The sequence below is a fragment of the Pavona decussata genome, unplaced genomic scaffold (assembly GCF_977016875.1).
Source record: "Pavona decussata unplaced genomic scaffold, jaPavDecu1.1 SCAFFOLD_53, whole genome shotgun sequence".
NCBI classification, from domain to species: domain Eukaryota; kingdom Metazoa; phylum Cnidaria; class Anthozoa; order Scleractinia; family Agariciidae; genus Pavona; species Pavona decussata.
This window is the reverse complement of record NW_028145475.1, coordinates 2,626,506-2,647,145: the sequence shown is the minus strand read 5'-3', so window position 1 is coordinate 2,647,145 and position 20,640 is coordinate 2,626,506. Positions and strand designations below refer to the sequence as shown.

Below are 20,640 nucleotides of genomic sequence, written 5' to 3'. Positions count from 1 at the left end.
ACTTAGGAAGGAGGGTAGACAGATTGTATTCCTAAAAGACGCAACATCTCTGGTGAAACAGAAAGACAAATTAAATAGCACTGGGAAAACGAACAGTTACACCGGAAAGGAAATTAATGTTCTTTCCTTGCTCACGGATTTTATAAGTTCGTGTTTTTTTCTTGTTCAAACACTTAAGAAAAGAAACAATGCGTTACACAGGTATGGCTGTAAGAAGTTTCGATGGATAATCTGAAGGCGTTGTTAGAAAGCTAAACACAAAATGGAACGTAATTTGTACTGCAATATTAGGTATAAACGAGTTATTTTAAGCACATCAACGAAATTGGTGTCAAATAGCAAAACCGGTCCGAGAGCTGCTCACTAGTTCGTTATCAAAAGTTTCTTGACAGTCGATTATATTATTGTAATACAACTACTTATAAATGCGACATTCGCTTTTCGCAGACTAAACTGTCAAAAAAAAAAAAAAACAACAACAACAACAACAACAACAACGATAACACCAGGTAGGCAGGAGAGGATTAAACTTTCACTTTAATAACGTCGAGACAAAACGATATTTCGTGAGTGATTGAAAGAAGGAAAATGGTAGATGGAAAATAATTCATCTCAATCTGATCAATTCTTGCGTGGCAAATTTACGAAGACTGTTGAACTCCACGTCTAGATGCTTTCTCCAAAACCGGCGATCTCGTCCCCAGATCTCCGCTGGGTAACACGGACTATCAATACCGTGAAATATACGCGCGATAGCACGACCTGTGAACGAGTGATCGTGGTGGACTCCTTGCAAAGCCCTCATATCACGTGAGATGACGTCCCAATTCACGTGATCATCACGCGTGATACTGGAAGGAATCTTTTTGGACCCTTTTCTCGCTTTAGTCAAAGCTGCCAACTCTTCCTTTGTCTTGTCGTTACAATCTTCAAAATAACTTCGCACGATTTCTTTGAGCTGTTTATCGGATTCCTCGTCTACATCGTCGGCGCACTGCCAATACTCAGAGAACGAAACACTCTTGAGTGAATCGTAAACGAACTGAAGTTGCTGCAGCTGGCTTTGCTCCTCAGCCAGGATGCGGTCCTCTAAAAAATCGCACACGCTATCTCGCTCCTCATCTGTGAGGTCCCCAGGTGCCCTAAGGTGCATGGACAGGTCTGAAAACTCCACCAAGATCCCGGATTGACCCACGTCAGTTAAGGAGTGGTCACGTGATAAGGAGGTGTTCCACTGAAGGGCTCTTAACTCGCAGCAAACTGGCGTCAAATCCCAGCCCATCTTATCTGCTAATTCTACCACAGAGAAAGTGATGGTGTTGGATTTCTTAAAACTAGCAGGCGTCGTGGTGGTGTGAGAAACCGCAGCTGCTATCGGAGGAATTTTTTGAGCCACTGCTCTCAACTGCGCATGCCCTCCGTAGAACTTAACGGTACAAGTTGATTTGACAGGCTGAAGTACTTCGAGCCAGCGGCGTGGATGCAGCTCGAGGTAGCAAAGCAGAGTGGCAATGCTCTCTTCGCGCATGTCAAGTTCCTGAATGAGAGATTCGGTCACCATGGCAACTTCGTGACCGCCACACAGACGATGAGCTGATGCCTGGAGGGATTGTCGGTGATGGCCAGAAGCTAGCGCTTTGACCTCTAAGTCCACATCGTTACTTTCTGTAACAGCCTCAAGAAGACATTCAGCTTCTACAGACTCTTTATCTTCATTTACTGAATCACAAAACTTCGTTCCCTGATCCGAGTTGACATCTTGTAGGACGTCACTACACTCAGCCGTTAAAGCCAAGTCACAGCTTTCTCCAGTTACCTCGCTGTCTTGTTTGGAGTCTCCATGCTCCTGTGACTGAGCCTCAACTTCCTTCAGATACTGCAACTCAACAGCTTGTAGCTCAGCCTCCAAGTTGGAGTCCAGCACGTCACCGCTCGGGTCTTCAAAGTTCAACAGTTCACGCTCTGTGTTTCTGTGAGCATTCCTTTGTTCTTGTTCCTCATGAAGTTTCTTACATTCACAGCGAGGGAAGGTTCGACGGACCAACTTCTTTATTGTGGAGCGGTCCACTGTGTTAGCATAAACGTGGCGACGGAGTTCACACATGTCCTTACCCTGTAAGAGAGAAAAAAATATGACAAGATAAGATAGAAGAAACTGAACGTTGTCAGTCGGATCGGTCTCTGCTGAGGCCCCACTAAGCACTTTCCCTTTTGTTCGCTTTGAAAACCGAAATTTCATCATTTTTTTAAAATTCGTTTAAGCGTTCCACCCGAAGGGTAGTGATCAGAAACAATCACAAACTAAGATTTCCAAAAACCGCTCAGTGTCCTTTTCATACCCGCAAAATTTCAAATTGCTGTTTTCAAAAATCGCTAACGAGGGGACAGCGAAAACGAAGATTTTTCTCACAAGTGAACGATCAAAAACGGAGGTCTCCGAAAATGATGATGGCGTATGACAACAAAGTAGCGTTTGAATAAAATGCACAGGTGAAACCATAGTCCGTGCTGGTTTTTGGACATAAAATTCAAGGAGTATTCAAGCACTAAAAACAGAGTTTTCAAGGAGTACTCAAAGCAAGTTTACTTTGTCTTGTACTATGTTTTGAAATGTTTTCATGGGTCAACAGCAACTTTAAAAAAACTCCCCCGGATATAATCCGTCCTCGATTTTGAAATCTGCACTCAATCCCTGAATTACTTTGATACAATCCTACATTATTTCCCATCCGAACAAAAATTCAAGGAGTTTTCATTATTTTCAAGCACTTTCAGCAAAACTTCTTCTTCAAGGGCTTTTCAAGCCCCCTTGAAGCCTAAAGTTAAATTCCAGGGCCTTTCAAGGACTTCAAGGAGTAGCACGAACCCTGTGAAACGTTATGAAAAAGCAATTTGGACAGGATATAAGACTATGAGATGGGCTGTTGAGCGAGACGAAAAGCGGAATCGAGGCAGTCATTTTTTCCAGCCACGTGTGATTCGCCTCTCACAGTGATTGTACGAGTGGCACCATATATCTCTATCACGCATGCGCACGGTTATACTCACTTCTGGGTCAAGGAACACGTGACAGTGCGAGGGAAGCCCGTCCCGTCCCGCACGTCCAATCTCCTGTACGTAGCTTTCAAAGCTCCGTGGCAGATTATAGTGGATTATAGCTCGCACATCTGATTTGTCAAGACCCATTCCGAACGCCACAGTCGCCACTACAACACGTAGCTGTCCCGTCATGAAACGTTTCTGAACACGGCGCCTCTGGGCGGCGGACATTCCAGCGTGGTAACACTCCGCGTCCCACTTGGGAGCGGCCGCTTTGGCTGACTTCTTCTTGCCTTTTCTGAAAACAATATGGTCTTGTTGTTAGCGACTTAAGTTGGATAGTGCAAACAATCGGCCCAAGTGTTCCATATAATGAGTCGCTTCGTTTTAGTTTCTGTAGTAAAAAGACGGTGGCATAAAGGCTGGCAAATATAAGAATCAGGCGGCTTAGCGTCATAAGATTAAGGAAGATTAAGGACCAAAATGTGCTCACCCCTTTGTGTTCTTTTTCTTTGCAGTCTCCACTTCCTCCTCACGCGGCTCGTCCCAGCCAGACGGGAGCCTGGTTCTCTGTAAGCACGTGCGCAAGGTCGAGGCTAGTTTCTCCGTCTGCTCTCGCCGGGTACAGTAGATTATAATTGAATCACACTGGGAGAAGCGCCGGCCTTGAAGTAACTGTAACAAAGCCTGACGGTATAAAAACAGATCTGTCGGTTTGCGATTCTTCTCAACAACGAAAGATGAATGTTATATTCAGACATTGTTTATCCACGTTCCCGTGTACCACGATCAGTTTGTAGTACAACTGATTAATGGAGTGCCAGCGACAGAATATGATAACGGTTACGCTTCGACTCCTTCACTATCATACAAAAATTAACGGAGAACGAGCAGTGAAGAAAAAAAATTGTAAGAGTCGTGTAATAACAACTGATCTTGCTAAATTCGAACGTAAAAATAGGGGACGTTTACTAGACTTTTGTGACGGTTTGTTGCTTTCTGTGTTTTTCGCTTTTCTCCCGTTCAAAAAACACTAAAGAGTGCAGAACAACCCATGGTAACGCTGGCTTCACAGGCCAAGCACACGTACGAGAGTTAAATCAATGTCATGATAGGTGCGGTTATTTATCGTGATAGCCCACACTAGTACACTCGTGGAATGAAAGAGGCCATTCACACAAGACCACACCCTAATACATAAACAGGGATAACGGAATTAAAATTCCTGAAGCGTAAATGTCGATAATTAAACAACACAACAGCTGATCGGTATCACAGCGGACCTGTGAGGGAACAACTTCTAGTCAGATAAGTGGGCACCAAATAGTCTCAGCCACTATTAAACAACGTTAGTCTTAGTGCTACATTTAAAGATGAGCAGCAAGTCGAGCCCATCGCCTAATGAAGAGCCGCGGTAAGCAGTAGAAGTGACTATATTGTGTAGAAAAAAGTAAAGGAAGTTATCTTCAACTCAAATCAAGTTAGGAAACGTAATTAAACAGGCATCTCAGTTTGGCTAGGATTTAAAGTTAGACAGATCTCACGAAAGCTAACTGCTTCTTGTCTCAAGGGAGAAGCGTTATGCTACACACAAAAGTAGCTAACTCGGAATTTATCAGTGGAGTATCCAACACCCTTCCAAGCTTTTGAATTAATTTATGAATCAATAATGTAATCTAGTTCTTTATATGTACTGCATGCATTAATCTATTGTGCGTCCGCTGGCCGCTCCATTGCAGGATTAGCTTTGCTAATGGCAATTATGCTAATTAAAGATTAAAGCTACAAAGGTATAGAGTTGCTTTACCTGTGTTCTATCACAGTCACATGACACCGACAGAAACAAGTTAGATGGCACCGCGCCTCCTCTGATAACAGCGCCTGGATCATGAACAATCCCAAGATGCTCTGCCACAGACGCAGCTGTTGCTCGTGTAGCTGTGGCAGTCAATCCCAGAAAACATCGCACGCCGAACTTCTCACGAAGAACCTGGGAATGAAAGTAAAGTGAGAAAAAACTGCGTCTGTACTAAGTTCTGTACATTGAATATATATACAAGTTTATTTAATCCTTTCACTCAAGGAGACAAAACTAACTTTCTCACTTTTGCGTCAGAAATCCATTCAAATGAAAGCTACTGTCCAGTACTTTCCTGTGGTGCTGTTTATTATGCTGTGCAAGGTGGTTCTAACTTTTGATTCCGTGGATGAAATCCTAATGTAACCATTCGAATGAAAGCTAAAGTAACACTTTCATGTGGTGTTGTTTATTGTGTTGTACAAGATGATTTATAACTTTTGACTTTGTGGGTGAAATCCTAACGTGTGACCATTCAAATGAAAGCTACTGAGCTGTACTTTCCTGTGGCGCTGTTTGTTATGTTGTACAGTTCTTTTAACTTTTGGCATGTGGATAATATTCTAAAGTGCAACTATTCCAATGAAATGAGCAATTTACTTTCATATGGCACGTTTGTTTCTCGATGTTTCTCAAATTAAAAACTGGTATTCCTCCTTATCTTTGGCATTGAATGTTTTTAAAGTGTTTCAGGCTAAATTGCGACAGAAGAGGGACCACACAACATAGTAAAATAAGTTGGGAAAGCAAGGCCAACCTCGTTCCAAGTGTTTCAAGAGGAGAGACCCTTGGAACGATGTTGGAGTAGGGCGCGGAGTTAATACTCAGATTTCTTTGGGGCGACCAACACCGTTTGCAGCGCCTCACCTTATTGGTCGAGAAGACAAAAGAACGAACAGCAAAACAATGCATGCGCCGAGACACAAAAACAATGAGGCTGCAGCTTATCTGGCTCAAGTGAAAATAGAACTTAGAGGTGCAGGCCTACTGATTTCTTTGCAACTATTACAGCGGAAGCTGTATTACAACTTTGTAGATAACGTTCTCTGGTTCAAATTCGTTGTTTCTTTTGAGAGCCATAAGATGGTCATTACACTGTCTCTGCTTCCACTCACCTTACAAACCCTGAGGTAAGAAGGTCGAAAGTTGTGTGACCACTCCGAAACACAGTGAGCTTCGTCTATGCAAGCAAAAGCAACCTGCGGTAGCTGAGAAACAGAAGGCAGGCACCCATTTCGCGAGCCCCCTCCCACTAGGGCCTCAGGGGAGAGAAGCAGAACTGACACCTTGCCTGAACAAAGGTCCTCCACCACCTTCTGACGCTGGGCCTTTGTCAGGTTTGTGTGCAGACAGGCACCTTTTAATCCGTGAGGAAGACCAGTGACCTGAAAATAAAAAAATAATGATAATACATGCAGTAAGTGAAACAAATTGACATACTGGGATCAACGAAGACCTAAGTATTGTCTAGTTTTTGTTGCCGTAAAGTCACTATACTAATTCATTAAAACTATTAAAAGTGTTTGTGACAAAGATGGAAACATAGATTGATCTTTTTTTTTTTTTTTTTTTTCAAACGAAGAGTCAACGCCAGTTCATGTCAGTTCAGTTCAGTGTTTATACGTTTACAGAAATGCCAGATTAAGCTTGGTATACAGTCAACTCTCTCGTAAGCGACCACCCTTGGTGCACGACAAAGTGGTCGCTTACGAAAGGTGGTCGCTTACGGGAAAGATCAATAAAATAAGCTTAATGCTGGACTGATAAATTAATTACCTAAAAATATTGCCCTAGCAGCTAAAATAAGGCAAATAGAAACTCATTTATTTGATTTTTCCACATCTATTCATTTTTCTGACGAAACTTTGTGTAACATTCTGGAACAGATCACTGTAACAATTCCCATTTACCTACAAATCTAATTATAGTAATCTTCTCTGTCTGTAAACTGTCAGTTGTTCGGGGTAGCGTCATTAAAAATTGAACTTTTGTTGCTTCTGAGTAATTATTTACTCAGATCATACGCGAATATGTAAGGTGGTCGCTTACCGGAAACAGAAAACAAAAGAATATGTCAAATTTCTGGCCTAAAAGGTGGTTGCGGTCCCTTAGAAATTTGAGTGATGGTCGCTTACGAGAGAGCTCTTGAAACAGTATTTAACTGAGAAACAAAACGGTTGTTTACGAAGTGGTCGCTTACGGGAGGTGGTCGCTTACGAGACGTGGTCGCTTTGAGAGAGTTGACTGTATTATAGAAATTAAACCATCTCTTAACAGCCCGTCAGACTCTATTAGAACTAAATTATTAATCTTCGTATTGCATTATATCACATATTGACATATACAGAGCATCAATATTCCAATCCTAGCAGTATGCAGAATGTATGCCACATGAACCTAGTTTAATAGCCTAATAGCTTCCACGAGTCTCCTGTAGCTTAGTCGTAGAGCATCCGAACTAGAACTCGGAAGGCCATAGGCTCGAATCCTGTTGGGAAATCTCGAATTTTCTTTTTCCGCGTATGTCTGTGTCACTGAGTGACTGAAAAAAATACATCTATCATTTTGTCACTGTTTAGTCATTTCATTTATGTGCGTGTTTTGAGAATGAACTGACCTTGACACTTTTGAACTTGACAATGACATCTTGGAGAGTTGAAACATTGTTTGCTTACATCACTTATTTTTTTAAATAAAAATCTTATTGTTGATTTTATTAAGAAAAAAAAAATCTCTTTTCTGGTTTTGGTTAGTTCTTCCCCCGACAATTAAGTTTATATCCTCCCCTGGTGTTTGAGAGCATTTGGCGTCTACACCGTATTTAACAAAGGTACTTAGTTATAATTTTCGTACAGTTTTAACCCCAAAAAAAACCCAGCAAATTAAGTGACAAACTCCAGTAGACCTGCACTTTTCAAAATCTCTATTTTCACTGGACCCTGATAACCTGCAGCTGCATTGTTTTTAGGGTTGGGAGCATTGTTCTCTTGTTCATTCTTTTGTTCTCTCCACAACCATGTAAGACGTAGCCAATGGTGCAGGTCGCCCGACAAACTCCCTTTAACCATCCAAAACAATCGACTGACAACATTATTTCCCTGCTTTTGAAAGATCATAATGATAAAACAAAGAAAAATAGTTTTTTGGAAAGAGATATATCAACGTCATCTCAACGCCTTCTTCAGTAGTTTTCTTCAGACGTTGAGATAACGTCGAAATATTTTGTTCTGAAAAACTCTCCACTCTGGTAAGTAATTTTTTATCATCATCCAAAACAAGGTTTTTTAAATAAGTAGAATATAAGGATGCTGGCGCACCTGATCTTCCATGAGAGACACAAGAGGCGATATAACCAAAGTTAAACATGGCGATCTTTTAGCATAGAGAAAAGCAGGAAGCTGATAGCAAAGAGACTTTCCAGCTCCGGTTGAAAGCACCACAAGTGATGACAAACCTGCAATAAAAAAAGCGACTGTATCATTACCTGCATTTGAGATGACAAGAAACGAATGCCGTGAATAACAGCTACTGAAATTCGTTCCGTAATCAGTCCAACGTCAGTACATTTACCCAGAATAGAGTTCTTTTTGCGAAAACCAGTGCACTCCAAAAAGGTAGATGAGGTAAGTAGGTTTAGGCAATTCGGCCCCCATGCAAAGCAGACAAAAACATTGCTGGACACAAACTGGCTCAAAGCTTTCATATTATTTCAGGGTTTGGTGAAGTACGTTTATCTTTGATTCATCGTCACTTTAAGCTCTTGTGATTCAGAACCAATCTATAGTTCAACAAAGGTGGCTGTTCTAGCGTAATTTGGGGGACGTTTTTTAAAATTAAATGGGTAACTAAGAGTTGTCAGTCGTGTTCAGGGGAGGTTCCTCCAGCGGCACGTGAGATGTACACCTGTCGCAACAAATGGTAGCTACTAATGAAAGTTACATAATTTTTATAGTTTCTCAGATGTTCGGGAGCACTTCATCATTTCAGCTGAAATATCCTCAGGGTAACAAATGTCCCATAAGAATATAATAAAACACGTACTGTCGTATCAAGCAAACGCTACTGAATTTTGGTTTAAACCTCCACTGACATGAGTAATAAATACTACAAAAAACCAGAAACACACCACAGAGAATTCTCATCACAGCGTCCTGCTGTCCTGGACGAAATGATGAAAATCCTAACTTCTTTAAAGCAGACAACACTTCTTTTGTAGGATCTGAAATGCAACAAGAACAAACTTAAATATTTGTGATATTTAAGAATTTAAAAACAAATAAAAGGTTTTTTTTTTTTGCTGCTATCAAACTAGTTGGATCAGCTGGGTATCATTCCTCTGGGCCCAGTTTGAAAACTGATTAATAAAAAATCTAAGATTAATTGATTAAAGGTTAACCTCATTTTTCATCTTGCTCACTGAAAATAGTTTTCAAAGGTAATTTTAAGCTTAAGGTTAAACAAAGTCTAAGTCAAAACTGAAAGGTGAAAATCTACTGGAAAAATCATTACTGATTAACAATATTGAACTGGACACAAAGTTCACATCATATATCTTCACTAGCTTAATCATGCTTTGAACATCTGGACTGTCCTGGATGCTTAGATTATGGAACAGTAATCATTATGTATTTGCAGTAGCTTTCCACTAGACATACATGTATCAAGACATTAGGAGAAGACCATCACTGGACTCTTTTAAGAAACACCCCAAGACTTTTTGTTATTTAAGAAAGATTACTTCTCTTATGAAAGAAATGTGATGGTATAATTTTCAGCCTGGTGAATGAATGAGAATGATGATTATTCTAGAAAGTGACGCAGGCATACTCGGAAAAAAGAAATCTGAGTGCTCCTATCACGAGTCGAACCTAAGACCTTCCGATTACTAGTTCGGATGCTCTACCACTGAGCTACAGGAGACTCGTGGGAGCTAAGGCCATTAAACTAGGTTCATGGGTCAAACATCCTGCATACTGCTAGGATTTGAATGTCGAACGTGTGGTATATGAAAGAAATGTGATGGTATAATTTTCAGCCTGGTGAATGAATGAGAATGATGATTATTCTAGAAAGTGACGCAGGCATACTCGGAAAAAAGAAATCTGAGTGCTCCTATCATGAGTTGAACCTAAGACCTTCCGATTACTAGTTCGGATGCTCTACCACTGAGCTACAGGAGACTCGTGGGAGCTAAGGCCATTAAACTAGGTTCATGGGTCAAACATCCTGCATACTGCTAGGATTTGAATGTCGAACGAGTGGTATATGAAAGAAATGTGATGGTATAATTTTCAGCCTGGTGAATGAATGAGAATGATGATTATTCTAGAAAGTGACGCAGGCATACTCGGAAAAAAGAAAGGAAAAACTGTAGCTCAGTGGTAGAGCATCCGAAGTAGTAATCGGAAGGTCTTAGGTTCGACTCCTGATTGGAGCACTCGGATTTCTTTTTTCCGAGTATGCCTGTGTCACTTTCTAGAATAATCATCATTCTCATTACTTCTCTTGATTGTAATTTTAATTGTGAATTGATATTATTTTAATCTTTAGTTGAATGATGTGAGTTTATATAATTTTAAATTCTGTAAAGCACTCTTGGTCTGTGGAAAGAGCACTATAAAAATTTTTTGTTATTGTTATTATTATCAGGACCCCCAAGATCAAGATATCAACTCAGATTTATATACTGTAATGTGATTTTTGTAATGCCATCACCAGTGGCCCAAGCTCAAGCTGTGAGCGATGATCATCTTGCATAATAACCGTCATGGTGCAAATAGAAGAGTTTGTATAGGAATGTTAACGATCGGGTTTAGGAGGTACAAATACTGATTTGAGGCCATTTAAGCGAAACCTAGGAAGTGATAACTTGCTAAAATGGCCTTGAATCAGCACAAAATAGCAAACAGACAATAGGCAATACACCTCAGAAGCAAGGTATGTCATTTTTATTAAGAACTTTCCAGTATTTTAACCTCCTAAACCTGATCATAAATATTCCCATACAAACTCTTATATTTGCGCCGTGACCTCTATTACGCAAGATGATCATCGTTCACAGCTTGAGCTTGGGCTGCCTGTGATGCCATTAGTAGATGTAACTAGATTCACTTACCAACAGACTTGCCACCAACAGCCTGGTACAAAGGATCTACTGCAGGTGGTGGGCTGGGTGGGGTGTACACAGGCCTTGGAAGCTGGTGTGGGAGAATCACAAGTCCTTCACTTTCTTGCTGGGAATCATCATCTGGACGAATTCCCGCAGCCATCATGGCAGCTTCTTCAATGGTGGGAAGTGGTTCAAACTCTTCCATCTCAGTGTCATCTGTGTCTTTTTCACTTAAAGCAACAACATAATTACTAAGAAATGTAAATTAATTAACACTGATAACTTTAGAAAAAAATACATGTAACAGATGTTTCAACTCCATTCTGTTTGCAAACTAACTGGTTTGGTCAGCCAGAGGTATGGAAAGACTATGCGGAGTTCTATAGAAGGGAAACTATATGGTCCCCTAACATGAAGTATATTCTGTTCTGACAAACCAAAAGCAATGTATGTTTTCAATGACAGTGGCAACAATGTAGTTATAGCTTTAAAGCAAGCATGTTGTCTAACATACATGCAATGTTTTTTTCCAAGATTTGAATATAAAATGATAATTTCTTACTTCCTACCAACAAAGATCAAACTCAGTGACAGAAATACACAGCTGAATACACATAAATAAGAGTAACAAGCACATGTAATGGCCAGGGGTTTCATTAAGGGCAGGTTACTGGGCAAATTCACCATCTGTGAACATGCATGGCTTTGCCAAGCTGCTTTTAACATCTTGTCAGAATTTTTCCATAAAAGAACATATTTAAGTTACCAATCCTGCCCAGGCGTACTAATCTTTTACCCAGGTGTTCAAAATCTTAATGAAACCCCTGGTAACTGCAAGCAACATACCAGTATTCCAAACGCTGCTCTGCTATGCTGCTCTGTTTTTTACGTCCTCTGCAGTTCTTAGCCCAGTGACCTTCCTCTCCACATTTAAAGCAAGCACCAGATTTCCCTCCACCCCCTCCTCCCTTTCCTTTGCTGTTCCAGCTTTTCTGTGGAACAAATTCACCTCGAGATTTCATGATCTGTTTCCAAGCTCTTCTCTTATGTGCAGCGCCACTTATGCCACCACCACGACGGCGATATGAGCGGTGTTTCATGTTTAGTCTCTGGAAATTGTCGCTGACAAGGCCAGAAGATATCCTAGGGAATAGGAAGACATCATTGATAGTACAATTACACAAGAAATTGGACATTCTTATTAACCTTATTCCAAAATGGCTTCCATTTTAATATTCTTTTGTTTGCACTCAAATTTGTTTAGCCCTTCTTGCCTTGTTCAAAGTAAATATTCTTCGATTTTTGAGCTTAAGAATGAGGTAAGAAGGGCTAAGTGAATATGAGCAAAAGAATATTAAAATGATAGCCATTTTGGAATAAGATCCATAGATCTTGTTATTAACAAAGGTGCGGCGTGCACTTTGTGATAGAACAGCCCAGAGAGATCCATGTTTATGTTATAATTTCCTACATTTAAATGAACATAAATGGAAAACAACTTACTTTGCTTTACTACTTTTGCTTGCATGTCCTGTTTTAGATGTTGGCTTTGATATTTCCTCTTCACTCTCTATTTCACTATTTTCTCTGTAAGTATATTAAATAACAGTCCAGTTATTTAGATGAAGTTCAGACAGGGTTTAACAAAACCAAAGTCTACATGAAAACACTTTCCAACATTTTTTTGTCGGAAACACGGTATGTTTTGCCTGTAGGAAGTAAAAGGGGGTATAGATTTTTCAGCCTTTTTTCATAACTGAAAGGGGATAGATTTTGTGGCTAGGTCTGAAATGGATACGAGAAGTTAAATCAAAGCTACAAATAACAGGCAGTCAATGGCCCACCAAAATTTCAATATCTGTTAGGAAACTGTACCTGCATGAGGTTGTGCATAATGTCCTGACAAAGTTTTAGAGTTGAATAAAAACCTAACTTGAACATTTCTTTGCTGACCAAAATGATGGGCTAGTCAGTTTTCAAGAAAAAATATTTTGGTCTGGAAGTTAAAGCTCTGATCTGCATAGCAATACCCCTATCCAAAATTTCAAAGCCTCTCCCTCCCCTGCCAAATTCAATACCCTGTTACTGTACAAACACCTATCTAAAATAGACACACTATTTCTAGTTCAGTTGTTCACTCATCTCTTCTGAGATGGGGAAATCGCTGAATGGCAGTTTGTAAAGATTTTAGAATTAAATTCAGATTTTTTAACAAGCTTAACAGAAAACTGTTAAGGATGCACAGGGCTGTCATTAAGAGGCGGGGGCCGGGGATTTCCCCCTGTTACTAAGAACGTGGACCCCGGCTATTTTCATAGGAAAATAGAAGAAAAATAGAACCTAAAGAAATTTCTAGCTGTTTGATTCCCCGCCTACTTGTTGTATTTATCCAGCAACTTGAAATCTTAATGACAGCCCTGATGCAACATAAACAATAATCACCAACTTACACTTTGCTAACATCACACATCATCTCTTCTTCGTTTTCACTTTCAGTTTTGAACTTCTTGGATGGTTTCTCGAATTCTGCACTCCTTCCTTCAGCCTTCCTTTTATTACTCACAATCTCTTGAGGAAAATCCATAGAATCTGTTCCTTCTACAATCTCATTTGAAATACTTATTGGTTTGGTAAATGTGACAGAATCTGACACAACAGTACATCTCATCTTTAAGGCCTGACATGAATCAGTGACCTTTGGATGAAGGTCATCATTTAGATATTCATTGTCAAGGTTTTTGTTTTGTTCTCTCTGTTTGGATATTGATGCCACCACGTCTTTCCTCTTAGCACTTGTCTTTTCATTACCTTCCTGAATGTTTGTCATTGAATTAACCTCAGGAGATTTCATTGTCTCATTCCTTTCCACTGCTATACTTGAAATCTGACAACTTTCCATTCCATAGTACCCTGGTTCTTCAACTGACAGACAAGAACTCTCACAAGACCCAGCTGTTGACATAGTATTATTTCCATCATTTAATCCCTCTTCAGTGGAGTTGTGCTCGTTTGTGACAAAGTTATCAGATTCCGGTTCATCTTCCACCAAATTGTCGGAACATACATTATTATGGTGTGCATCATCGGGTAATTCAGGCTTGTATTTCTCCAACCAAGTTGATGAAATCACTCCTCTTTTCTTCACTCTGGTGTTTCTTGCTTGATGACCAGGAAACAGTAAGCCTGACCTGATGATTATAATAAAAAACAGGTTCAAGAACTTTCATTATTATTTGGCATTCCCTTGAAACACTTAAAAGTGGGGAAATCCACATATCTATTAAATCAGACTATTACTCACAGCTCCAGTCTCTTAACAGAAAAAGGACCCCCAATTTTCCGAAGAAAAAAAAAAGTCTAGTTTTACTTTATGACATTTCCTGAATTGAGGCAATCAACTAATAATTTATTATTATTACTTACAAAATCGGAGGGATTTTGCTTACAATCAGTTATGAAGATACTTACCCAATTCTGTTCTTGGCAGAAGATGTTAATTTACATGTTTGCTCAGAGGTGTCAATAACTTTAACTTCTTGAAAGTCACTACTGATATTTATGGCTTGCTCTTTCTCCTCAATTTCAAATGGAGTGTTTTCTTTAACAATGTTCTGAAATAAAAATACATCAAATGTTGTGTCTCAAGACATGAATAGGTTTACCAGGGATGCTTTCCAATTTACCCAAAATTTTCCGAGAACCTCCACCTTTTCAGTTCCAATCAGTTGAAATTAAAATGACCATAATCCATTTGCAGAAAATTTCCATTTCCATTTCACACTGTTCACCTGTTATGAGTGCAGTAAATGCCCCAGACCGGTAACCCTTCTACAAATAATGCAGCCATTTAAAATCAAGTAAAGTCATTTTTATTTAAGCAGGATGGCCCTTTCAGCACCAAATGGCCAAAATTTTCAGTAGGAAATTCCATAAAGTTTCCACGTGAAATGGAAAGGCTTTTTTCAATTCATTCCAAACTTGCAATCTCATTGGTAGATCTAAAACCTTTGGTGCAAATGGAATGGTAATTTTCATTTCAACTGGTTGGAACAGAAAAAGTGGATAAACTCTGAAGGTCTGCAAGGACTGAGGGGGGAGCAGGGAGCTTGGGGGCCCTGAAGAAGTCCACAGAAAGGAAATGGCCTTATCTGCACTGGATCACAGGATGGAATATCTCCACCTCTAATACTACCAGTACCTTTGACCTTTTCATCTACAAAAATGTAAACCTGCCCAATGAAAATACTGCTTGATCATCAATTTGTATCTATTACCAGATCACACATGAACACTGTTCTTGGGCCATGAAGCCATACACACACACATATTATGTTTCTGTTGTACATGTAGCTTTGTTGCATCCAAAAGCATACTCCAGAATTGCAGTGCTACATGTATGTTGACAACTGTCACAATAATTATTATTGGTGTAGCTTTTTGCCCATCAGTGTTACACTGTAGTGGTTACTTGATTCAATATCACATCTAAGGGTAAGTGGTTCAAGGCCTAGCCTATGTTGTTTCCTTACAGTAAGCCAAAAACTTTGCTCCACACTGTCTCTCTTCACCTACAGTCAAGGACAAAAGGGCTTGGGACAAATTTTACAAAGTACCCTATTAACTGCTTACTTAGACACACTACTCCTCACGCCTACTCCCCCCCCCCCCCCCCCCTCCAATACAATGTTGAGGTCCTCTTACACTGGCTCAACATTGCAAGGAGGGTGGGGTCGGGGAATGGAGATTTTTTGTTTGGGCGTGGCATGTGTGCAAGTGTGCAAGTGTAGGGAAACATTGTAAGCGCAAATTTGTCCTTGATTGTAGGCACCCAAGGAGTATCAATAACATATTACTAGGGACAACCCTGTGATTAGTTGGCTGGTATCCCATCCAGGGGGAGTAAAAATACTAATAGTTGCTTCATGCTTCAGAAACTAAGTTACATTGTAAGCTCTGGCTGTGTGGACTACCCGGTTTGCATGTGACTTTACGTTGCCTACAGTACATGTAACATGTAACTCTACTTGCCAGGAACCTAAAATCTCTTGTACCAGTGTATTTGCTTCTTATGAATGAAGGACAGAAATGATGGATCAGTGCTAAGTGAACCCATAAATTTCCCACTGAGCGCTTAGCCCTAGTAAGGAAATGGGAGATCACACAAGGCAAAGAAAAAATCTCTGACTTTGGAGGTCATGGGTTTGATTCACGCTGAGGTCGCAAACTTTTTTCTTTCCCTTGGGCAATTTTCCATTTCCTGACTGGTTAATGCTCAGTGGGAACTTCATGGGTTCACGTTTATTTTGCACTTCAACATACATTGCAGAGTTAATTCTCTGATCCATTACTCGCTTCTTAGCCTGACAATAAAATATCTATTTATTGAATGACTCAACAAACCTCATCAACATCATTCTCTGTACTAGTGCTTTTTTTGTTTGCTACTGCATCCCCTTTCTTTGGCCTCTGTCCATGACACAACCTCACAGGTGTGATGTCAACCCAATCCTTTTTCCGAAAAGGCAGTGAAGATGTTCTTTCATCAGCCTTTTTCTTATTTAGGTTCTTACCAAAAACGTCATCGCTCTCCTCCTAAAATTGAAGATGGGGATGATAAAATTGCGTTATTAAGCATTAATAAAAAACAAAGTTTCAGTTTGAAGGTAATCAACAAACTGTGCATATGTGGTAAGCCAAATTAATAGCCCTTACACATACTTCACCAACAAGCTTGATTCCATCCAGGTGGAGGTATAAACTAGATTTATTGTTAGCAATGGCATACACTAGATTCCTGTTATCTTAGACAATGACTATCTCAAACCACGTGTTATCTTGAACAGAAAGGTGTCTTCCCTGGATATAATTTAGAGTAATTTACAGCACTACCAGCTATCTCAAACAAATCCCTAAAAGTTTTGAGTCCCCTTCGTATTGAGATAACAGGGGTTTATATTGTGTGTATGACTACTTTAAACATATGTGAGGGGAGGGGGGAGTAGCAGGGCCTACAGTCCAGCTTCCACAAATCAAAATCTTCAACTTGCTCCAAAAATCAACCTCTTCAGTCATGCCAGTGTTAATTAAAAAATGGTAACTACATGTAAACTGAAGTTTTCATTATAACTTGCAACTTATGACAAAGTACCTGTTTGCACCTCTCTTTTTCTACCTTAGACACTGATTCTTTCAATTCTCTGTACTTCCGATACGATTCTGTGAAACAGACAAACAGGTCAAAGAAAAGTCTCATTAAATGGAATTAACATTCTGTTACATTATAGCTAGCTGAGAAAGACCTTTCCTCTTTTAACTCCTTTGTAAGTTTATCACCTGAGCTGCTAGGGGGTTCATATGAAAATGACATTAAAGTCAACTTGAGATTGTCATTTTTTATTAATTTTTCATGATACCAGACAAAATCTCATACAGCAGGATATCAGATAATGTTCAGCTAAAATTGGCCTGTGTACGTCTGATGAAATCTCACCTATGGTTGGACATGGTGTCTCGACAGATTTAATATAAAAAACTAGCATATTTCTGCATATTAATGTAACCAACCAATTTAATGTTTGCACCAAAAGTAAAGAAAAATAAACTACTGGTCTGAGTAAAAAGGTGACATGGTTGGACATTAAATTTTTTTCCTTTCCAGAATTAAAAACAATTTGCAGCCTTTTACTAGTAATGTATGGTTTACAGAAGTACAAGACCAAGATTCGGGCCATGCTGTTTTAAAAACTAGAACCAATATCACATGACATGGCTTTCCATTTCATACTTAATTAAATTTGAACAATTTTAGTTCCACAATGAAACTTGTATTGTAATCAACAGTTTATTCAAACCTGATACAAATTTGTCATCTTGCATTGGTGAGAACACTCATATTTACACACTTACATCTGAAGTGTACCACAAGAAAAGACAAACCTCTTATTTCTTCTGGTCCGACGCTAATATCATCCTGTGGAGGAAAGTGGTAGGGACAAGTTTACCAGTTAACAAAATAAATGATCTGAAGAATTTAAGTACAGTTCTGTAAAAAAAGATAAATATAAGGGAGGAAATGGTGTAGTACCACACAATGAGATAGCTACGGTAGACAGTCATACAATGCAAATCAAGCAAAGGATAGGAGACATTTTCCTTTACTTGTTGCTTAACATGTAGTTTGCATTTGCAATTTAATGATATTATTACAAGTAAGGGCCTTGCACTTGCATTTGGAAAATAATTTGAGAGAAAGCTTTTTTTGGTGGGTGGGGAATTTTACAGAAGCATTAGGTAAGGGATGTGGAAGTTTTGCAGTAGGGGTCTTAGATCCGGTTCAGACGCCATACTTCACATGAGCCGAATCGAATTAGAATTTAAATCGGATCCAAATTATTCATTCAGCTAAATTGATTCAGACACTGAACTTAATTTAGCCAAAATTAATACACTGAAGCCTACTATGACTGAAGGAAATTGTGGATTTGGATCAATTTCTGCATTGTTTCTGCTCATGTGAAGTACGGCGTCTGAATCAAAGCCAGTCCACAGCCATTATTCCCGGCTGAGCCAGGTGGGGAAAATAGCTGAGTCAATCCGAATTAGATCGGCCATTCTGAATTGATTCAGACACCATACTTCACATGAACTTACCGTAATGATTTGATTTAGTGCCCTTGTTCCAGTTAGCACCCCTTCTCTAATAAGCACCCCCCTCGAATGTGTATTGGTTAATCAGCGCCCCTATTGCATATTAGCACCCTCATTCCAATAAGTGCCCCAATTCTGTTCCAGAGATTGCACTGTTAGTGTACATGTACATTGAGATCAACCATGGTTTATCTTCCTTTAAATGCTCGTTTAAAGCCTCATTACAAAAACAGTGGTCTTCATCCCCCCGCTGCCTACAGAAAACTGATCACTTAGCTTGAAAACATGGAGGCTGATGCTTCTCAGTCTCATGCTGGTAAAAAAATCAATTCTTATTCAACAAAATTTAAACTAGAAGCCGTTAGGTTTACCATAGAATGCAATAGCAACTACAAAGCAGCAAAGAAGTTTATTGTTGACAGGAAGAGAATACGGCAGTGGCGACAAAATCAGAGTAAATTAGAATCTGCTAGCTGTAAGTGAAAACATCCTCACAGGGCAGGAAGAAAGCCTTTTGATGCGGCTGTTGAAGAAGTCTTATTGGAGTGGGTCCACGAATGACGATCTAATGGTCCTCGTGTAAACCAGTGATTTTCAAAATTCCCTACCATAAGTGAATATTCACTGTATATTTGTTACTTTTACAGCTTGTTATTGTTCCTTTTTAAATTAATATCAAAGCTTTGTTTTGCACATTTGGCTGTTTCTCAAAAAAGAAATAAGCGCCCCATTTCGAATAAGCGCCCTTCCTTAAGGTACCATAAGTAAATATTAAAGTGCTCTGGGCTGAGTTGCTCGAAGCTTGGTTAGCGCTAACCATTGGTTAAGAGGTATTAAAACCTATAGGTTGTCATGGTACATGTATTTAACCCGGTTTAGCGCTAACCATGCTTTGAGCAACTGGGCCCAGGGGCCCGTTTCTCGAAAGTCCTGGTAACTTACCGGGGCCGTTAAGTATATTTTTAAATGTGTTTTCACCTATTAAACAACGAGTACAGACATGGTACTTCGCCAATGTCTTCATAGAATAATAAGATTTTAAAATTTAGTATTCAAAGCTAACAAAAATTGACTTCTGTTAAGAAACATTTGTCACCAAAATTACTTATCGGGCCCGGTAAGTTACCGGGTCTTTCGAGACACGGGCCCCAGGGCGCTAAATCGAATCATTACGGTAATTCATTGAATTCGATTCGGCTCATGTGAAGTACGGCGTCTGAACCGGGCCTTAGAAGAAGAAAGACATAACCAACACTTTAATAAGCATATCAAAGTTATCGTTGCACGTTCTGGAAATATGCAAGTGATGCTGTTTGACACATCTGGGAGGTAAAAAAACAGTTTCAGATTTCAAAAGTTTCTTGGACTTCAAGGAGGAAATCCCGAGGAAGGAAGTATGAAACTAAGTTCGATTTTCTAAAGATTCGGTTTAAGCTTTTCATCGTCTCAATCTTAAGTGTTACCTTGTTGGGCTTCCGACCATGAGCTCGTTCAAACATATTTTCCCAGCATTTCAGTTCTCGTTTGAGAGTTGAAAGCTCCTTCATGGCTTCTAAAAAAAAATAAAAATAGGAGAAAGGGTAAAGCTTCACTTCAGCCATCAGAATTTAGTGAAATCAAGCCAAACTAAACTGAAGAAAATAAAATGATTGCTGGTACTTTAAGATTAATTCGTAAAATTTTCGTTTTGCTTACTTGCTCCAATCATGTTGGTCTTTTCTCGTCCGTAGAATGACCTATTTTGCCGTTAAAACAGACCCCGACGAACGACAACATCAACGCAACTGCAGTCCGCCATGTTTACAACTTTCCCGCCAAGCAAACACGTCCAAGGCCTGAGCACTAGGGCCAAGTCTCTTTTCTCCCTGGCATTGGCAAAAGACTCTGGATCCTCTAGATCTGAATTTCTTTTGCGCGATTTCCATATAACGATGCGGGAAAAGCAGTGCAAAAACAAAAACAAAGAAAAGCAAAGAGAGAGAGCAAG

At 39.6% G+C, this 20,640-nt stretch overlaps 1 protein-coding gene across 2 annotated transcripts; it reads right to left on the bottom strand.

Moving 5' to 3' along the window:
• Nucleotides 1-520: 520 nt before the first annotated feature.
• On the bottom strand, nt 521-20,477 carry LOC146480469 (ATP-dependent DNA helicase Q4-like). 2 transcript variants are annotated; one of them, XM_085109641.1, is made up of 17 exons: nt 20,349-20,477; nt 20,117-20,205; nt 17,943-17,976; nt 17,155-17,222; nt 16,407-16,598; nt 14,475-14,617; nt 13,457-14,194; nt 12,510-12,593; nt 11,853-12,149; nt 11,013-11,236; nt 9,024-9,116; nt 8,215-8,351; nt 6,013-6,282; nt 4,847-5,029; nt 3,533-3,726; nt 3,049-3,337; nt 521-2,113 (listed from the first exon to the last, which is right to left on the bottom strand). In XM_085109641.1, exons 1-17 carry the CDS (start codon nt 20,359-20,361, stop codon nt 608-610), a joined length of 4,554 nt encoding a protein of 1,517 aa, XP_084965767.1. In that variant the 5' UTR covers nt 20,362-20,477; the 3' UTR covers nt 521-607. The 2 variants fall into 2 exon arrangements, with proteins under 2 accessions (XP_084965767.1, XP_084965768.1); XM_085109642.1 differs by lacking the exon at nt 16,407-16,598.
• Between the last annotated feature and the right edge of the window lie 163 nt (nt 20,478-20,640).

Bases quoted from the DNA above. Each gene is read 5' to 3' on its own strand.
- LOC146480469 (XM_085109641.1), bottom strand. The intron at 17,223-17,942 runs GTTTGTCTTTTC...TCTGTTTCACAG, and splicing joins CGGACCAGAAGAAATAAGAG to AATCGTATCGGAAGTACAGA. The intron at 12,150-12,509 runs GTAAGTTGTTTT...CCTATTCCCTAG, and splicing joins AGCAAAAGTAGTAAAGCAAA to GATATCTTCTGGCCTTGTCA.